The sequence below is a fragment of the Oncorhynchus masou genome, chromosome 6 (genome assembly GCF_036934945.1).
Source record: "Oncorhynchus masou masou isolate Uvic2021 chromosome 6, UVic_Omas_1.1, whole genome shotgun sequence".
Lineage (NCBI taxonomy): Eukaryota > Metazoa > Chordata > Actinopteri > Salmoniformes > Salmonidae > Oncorhynchus > Oncorhynchus masou.
Window position 1 is genome coordinate 78,888,035 of NC_088217.1, and position 6,013 is coordinate 78,894,047.

At 44.7% G+C, this 6,013-nt stretch overlaps 1 protein-coding gene across 2 annotated transcripts; it reads right to left on the minus strand.

Moving 5' to 3' along the window:
- Positions 1-69: 69 nt before the first annotated feature.
- LOC135542719 (protein unc-50 homolog) lies at positions 70-4,391 on the minus strand. 2 transcript variants are annotated; one of them, XM_064969857.1, is made up of 6 exons: positions 4,309-4,391; positions 3,465-3,733; positions 1,768-1,888; positions 1,417-1,556; positions 1,223-1,330; positions 70-523 (listed from the first exon to the last, which is right to left on the minus strand). In XM_064969857.1, the coding sequence occupies exons 2-6, from the start codon at positions 3,727-3,729 to the stop codon at positions 387-389; spliced, it is 771 nt and encodes a 256-aa protein (XP_064825929.1). In that variant the 5' UTR covers positions 3,730-3,733; positions 4,309-4,391; the 3' UTR covers positions 70-386. The 2 variants fall into 2 exon arrangements, with proteins under 2 accessions (XP_064825929.1, XP_064825930.1); XM_064969858.1 differs by having other exon boundaries at positions 4,313-4,368.
- Between the last annotated feature and the right edge of the window lie 1,622 nt (positions 4,392-6,013).

The following is a 6,013-nucleotide window of genomic DNA, read 5'->3' on the forward strand; positions in this document are numbered from 1 at the left end:
TAGTCTTGAGGTCAACAGCAAATGTCCATGAGTGATGTTTGCATTACTTTCCTGTTAATGAAAAGGGGATGAAGTAAAACCTCTTTATTGAAGGTGCTCAGGAATGTACACTCAGAGAAACGCCCCTTAGTCCAATTGAAATACAAATTCACCACTTCTTTACTTCTATTTCTCTTCAATAAACAAGATTTTCAGTATGTCATATTAAAAAAAAAGAAAACAAACCGAGATAATCTTAAACAATCCACGATTTGTGTATCTTACAGCCAAAGTATTATTTACAAAGTATACAAAACTGCATCACCCCATCCAATCACATTCCAGAATGAAAGCATTGTCCATGAGTCCTCAGAGCCACCTGACTGAGCTCTGGTCCTGACTAGTGTCTACTGGACACGGTACTTGTAGAACCAGCAGAGGCCCTTGGTGAAGTTCCATCCCAGGGAGAGAGACAGGATGTAGAGGAGAACTAGCAGGGCGAAGGGGTAGAGAAGAACCACTGTGTTCTGCAGTTGGGGCAAGGCTGAGGAGGGACAGAGAGAGGAAATGAAGTAAATATACAGTTGGTAGAGGGTCTGATGGTTTCACCTCCAGTGAATAAAACCACAGAACAAATATATAAAAGTGATGTTTCCACTCACTACCAAATATGGCAGTGAGAGGAAGCGGCAGGTAGCCTAGTGGTTAAGAGCATTGGGCCAGTAACCAAAAGGGTCCTGGTTTGAATCCCTGAGCCGATTGGGTGGGGAAAATCTGTCTATGTCCTGATTGCCCCTGTAATTGCTCTGGATAATAGCGTCTGTTAAATTAAATGTAAAATTATGCCCAGTGGCCAGCAGAGGAAGGATGACCGACATACTGCAAGTTTTGAAACATTTGATCTCAATACAGTTTTCTGTTCCCAAAACTAGAATATGTTATGAACAGAGTGGACTAAGTCTTATGGACTTTACCCTTTGCAAAAGTTGTAAAAAAACACATTGTTTAGGAGTGCAAAGGGGAATTGAGTTACAGCACATGGGCACTTAACAGAGTAGGTTCTCTCTAACGGAAATATGCAGATGCATGCTAGAATGGGCCAAGATGATCTCGCTGGCTCGTGCTTGGCTATGCCCACCTCCTTGCTTGTTCTGCCCACTATGACTCATTTGTTCCCATTGGAACAGGCTGTGGTCTATCTTGGTTTAGCTATAAAAAAATCTTTGTTAAAAGGGGACCTCACCGTTGTATCCCAGGAATGTAATGTATAGATAGTAGCTGATGGCTGTCAGCCACAGACTGTTCCCTACAAAGTACCCCAGGAACCAGTCTGAGTTTATCACTACGATATCTGAAACAAACAGCAGAGATCAGACACCGTTACAACAAATAACACCGTAACATGTTAGAAATGTGTAATAACAAGTCTGCACTCACGGTTTATAAAGAAGAGCTGTAGGAAGTGCAGGATGACAAGCAGGGGGTAGAAGGCATTGAGATGCACATCGAAGGCGTAGCCCCACTCTACATCATAGTCCTTACTGGGCGGCTTCAGCAGGTACTTATTGGTGATGAACCTGAGGATACAGCACGGACAGGAAAGGGCCTTTAGAAGAGCCTGGGGAAGGACCAACATTTGCACAGCCCGAAGACAACCTCTACTCTGTATCTGAAGGGACCAGATAGACATACTCACAATGATGCTTCTGGCTCCATCTGGCCTCATAGGCTTCCAGCCATTCCATACACCTTATGTCCATCTAGCTCTTTCTGTAAATCTCTACTCACCACATGAGTGTGGAGATGAGCAGGCCCACGCCGATGCAGTCTATGAACACCACCCACAGCAGCAGCTTCAGAGTCTCCACAAAGCCCATGTCCAGCACCAGCCCAAAGCCCACTGTGGACACTACACACAGAGGACGAGAGACAGGTGTCAACCACAGCCACAGGACAAAAGCAGAAAGATGATATTGTAATTTGTAATATATTTGTTATTTATTAGGATCTCCAGAAGCTACTCTTCCTGGGGTCCACATGAAACATGACAATGCAGAACATTATTAGTAAAGGACTGAAATACATACATTTAAATCATCACACAGTCTACATTTCAGTACATCCACACTATCTAGGTCTAATACATAGTAGTACAGTGCAAATTACTATACAAGATATATTACATTGCTGTTTCTCTTCACAGTCCCTTTTGTGCAGTAAGTTGTGCTATTTTCTGTTTGTTTTTTACTGGTTTTATTGCTAGCTTGAGTTACCTGTGGTGGCAGAGAGTTCCATGTCGTCATGGCTCTATTTAATACTTTGTGTTTCCCAGCCTATGATCTGGACCTGGGGACTGTGAAGAGACCTCTGGTTGCATGTCTTGTGTTGTACCGGTTAGTGTCCGAACTGTGTGCCAACTGCTTGAGCAGACAGTTTGGTACCTTCATCACATCAATACCTCTCACAAAGACCAATAGTGATGCAGTCAATCTCTCCTCAACGTTGAGAAAGGAGAGACTGACGTGCATTATCCTGACACTTCCCTCCATGTACATCTAAGTGAGATACGGGCTGCTTTGTTCTGGACCAACTGCAATTTACCCATGTCCTTCTTTGCCGCACATGACCACACTATTGGGCAGTCGTCCAGGTGCGGCAAAACTAGGGCCTGTAGGACCTGTCTGGACAACTGAGATGTCAAAAGGCTGAGCAACGCCCTGTCACGGACAGACCTCTTTCCTTTTAAGCAACCATCGAGTCTATATGTTTTGACCATGACAGCTTGCTATCTAGGGTTACAACCAGCAGGTTAGTCTCCCCAAATAGCCACATTATTCAATAATAGATCTAAACGAGGTTTAGCATTGAGCGAGTGATTTGTCCAAAAATTATGCTCTTCGTTTGAGATATTTAGCACCAGCCTATTGCTAGTTACCCGTTGTAAAACTGTCTGGAGCTCTGTGTTAAGTGTCTCAGTTATTTATTTTACTGTACAAGTCTAACAAAACAGCTTCCACAATCATATTACTATCAATTTCTTTCAGTCATTCATCAGTGTCGAGCACGTGGAGTCACTGATCATCAAAACATTTCCTTGAGACTACACAGTCTCATCACAAACACTTTATGTCTCTGATCTGTTTTAATCACATGTGAGATGAGACCAAGTCAATGGAAAGAGGGTCCCATAACCAGGCATTAATACTCCAAATGATACATTCATTCCTGTCTGATTGGTGGTTACATCCTATACAAGAACGCCTTATTGCATCCTATTTTGAGTTTGTTAATGGTTTCCGTTGCTGCTTCATTTCTAATCAAGGCTTTAATATGATGCCTTAAAAGGTGCTTTGCTTTTTGTTGGGGTTGTGCATATACTTTCTCTAAATTGCAAAAAGCTATTCTAGTGGTCAAACGATTGCTACACAGTTCCCACTCCTTGTTTTTATAAAGCACACTTGTTCAGAAACACCCAAGATACTGACCACAGAGCCAGATGCTGAGTAACACCAGGAAGGCAGGGTCGTCTCTGGCCCACTGGTCCTTGGTCTGCTTCCTGTAGTGGAAGTTACGATAGACTCTCTGTGGGGAGGTGAACAGGTAGAGCATCTGCCACACGGCAAACTCAAAGTCCATGGCTTTGAAGTGCAGCAGCCTCCTCAGATATTTGTAGCGCTTGGCGCCCGCTGTGTGGCGTGCCGCATCGCGGGCACTCAGGCTTCCGTTCTGCGGCAAGGTGGTCGGTAACATAGTGCTGGGAAACACAGGAAGCATCACAATGACCAAATCAGAGCCATAGATACACAGAATTTGATTTACAGTGGAGGTGCGGTCTTCCCTTTCTCCCTGCATAGGGCTCACCTGGTGACACAGTACTGTCAGCTCATGTCAACATCCAAGAACCTGTACAACATTGACTTTTACCATGCAATTACAGTAAGTCATTGCAACAGTCACAACGTCAGGCTGTCTGCAGTAGTTTAGTTTAGACATCTTACTAGCTATCTGATATGTCTGTAACAGACTCTCCAGCAGTCACGACAGGCTAACAGACTCGTAGTAGCTAGCTAGATGGCTATTGAAAGCTAACGTCAGCTGGCAAACTGTGGTTTTCCCTGCCAACAATATTGTTTAAACTAAAGTCAGTTGTGCCAGCGAGTGTCAAAAGACAAACGTTAGACTAAACAAAGTAGCTAGCTGACGTTAGGTCTGTTGCATACACCCTTTGATGGACATGGAATTGGCTGGCCTTAGTAGCACGTTAGCCAAGACTACAACTGAATGTATGGTTTAGTTGCAAAATGCGATAAGAATGTTGGATAAACGTACCTACTTAACCTCCTATTTTGAGAAGAAAGTTCCTTTTCCTCAGTAAAAAATAGCTCTTCCGGGACAACTGAACACGTAGAAACTTCCGGTAAGTGAACAAGAGGCGCTTCGACATTGCATCTTGGGAATTGTAGTCAGAAAGAAATTAAACAAGCTTTGTTGCATTACAATCTATCATAGCATATCACCACTCCCCTCTGACATAGCCAAAATAAAAGTATGGATATGGATTTTTGCATGTGTTTTTAAATTAAATGGGCAGTATAATGAATATCTGTGTAAAAGCAGTATAGCATAGGCGATTCAGAGTGTTTATTAGTCACGTGCAGGGTTGCAGGTGTGAGTGTAAAATCCTAGGCTTCGAGCTCCAACATGCAGGAAATGTCGATGGGCGGAGTACCGGGGGGCGGGACAAATGTCCATAGGTGGAGTAGCACGGGGGAGGGGGGAGCGGGGTGCAGGTAGCTGACTAGTGGTGGCTATTCAGCAGTCTGATAGTTTCTACCCTCAGACTATTGGCCAGTCTTTCAGTTTTTGCCTTGGTGCTCCTGTACTGCCCACTTCTGAGTAATTGAAGCAGGGAGAACAGGGCATGGCTATGGGGTCCCTGATGATCTTCTTGGCATTCCTGCGACACCTGTTCTTGTCAACTCAGCAAAAAAAGAAATGTCCCTTTTTCAGGACCCTGTCTTTCAAAGATAATTCATAAAAATCCAAAGAACTTCACAGATCTTCATTGTAAAGGGTTTAAACACTGTTTCCCATGCTTGTTCAACCATAAACAATTAATGAACATGCACTGGTGGAACGGTTCGTAAGACACTAACACTTTACAGATGGTAGGCAGTTAAGGTCACAGTTATGAAAACGTAGGACACTAAAGAGGCCTTTCTACTGACTCTGAAAAACACCAAAAGAAAGATCAGAGAGCTGATCATCCTCGCTGTGGCAGACCACATGTAACAACACCTGCACAAGATCGTACATCCGAACATCCCACCTGCGGGACAGGTACAGGATGGCAACAACAACTGCCTGAGTTACACCAGGAATGCACAATCTCTACATCAGTGCTCAGACTGTCTTCGATAGGCTGAGAGAGGCTGGACTGAGGGCTTGAATATCTGTTGTAAGGCAGATCCTCACTAGACATCAACGGCAACAATGTCGCCTATGGGCACATTTCCACCATCGCTGGACCAGACAGGACTGGCAAAAAGTGCTCTTTTTGCCAGTGAGTCGCGGTTTTGTTTCACCAGGGTTGATGGTCGGATTCGCGTTTATCGTCGAAGGAATGAGCGTTACAACGAGGCCTGTACTCTGGAGCGGGATCGATTTGAAGGTGGAGGGTCTGTCACGGCATCATCGGATTGAGCTTGTTGTCATTGCAGGCAATCTCAGCGCTGTGCGTTACAGGGAAGACATCCTCCTCCCTCATGTGGTACCCTTCCTGCAGGCTCATCCTGACATGACCCTCCAGCATGACAATGCCACCAGCCATACTGCTCATTCTGTGAGTGATTTCCTGCAAGACAGGAATGTCAGTGTTCTGCCATGGCCAGTGAAGAGCCCGGATCTCAATCCCATTGAGCGAGTCTGGGACCTGTTGGATCAGAGGGTGAGGGCTAGGGCCATTCCCCCAGAAATGTCCAAGAACCTTCAGGTGCCTTGGTGGAAGAGTGGGGTAACATCTCACAGCAAGAAC

Bases quoted from the DNA above. Each gene is read 5' to 3' on its own strand.
- LOC135542719 (XM_064969857.1), bottom strand. From the start codon at position 3,729: ATGTTACCGACCACCTTGCCGCAGAACGGAAGCCTGAGTGCCCGCGAT. The intron at 1,557-1,767 runs GTGAGTAGAGAT...CTGTATCCTCAG, and splicing joins CTCATCTCCACACTCATGTG to GTTCATCACCAATAAGTACC. The intron at 1,331-1,416 runs GTGAGTGCAGAC...TGTTTGTTTCAG, and splicing joins ACAGCTCTTCTTTATAAACC to ATATCGTAGTGATAAACTCA.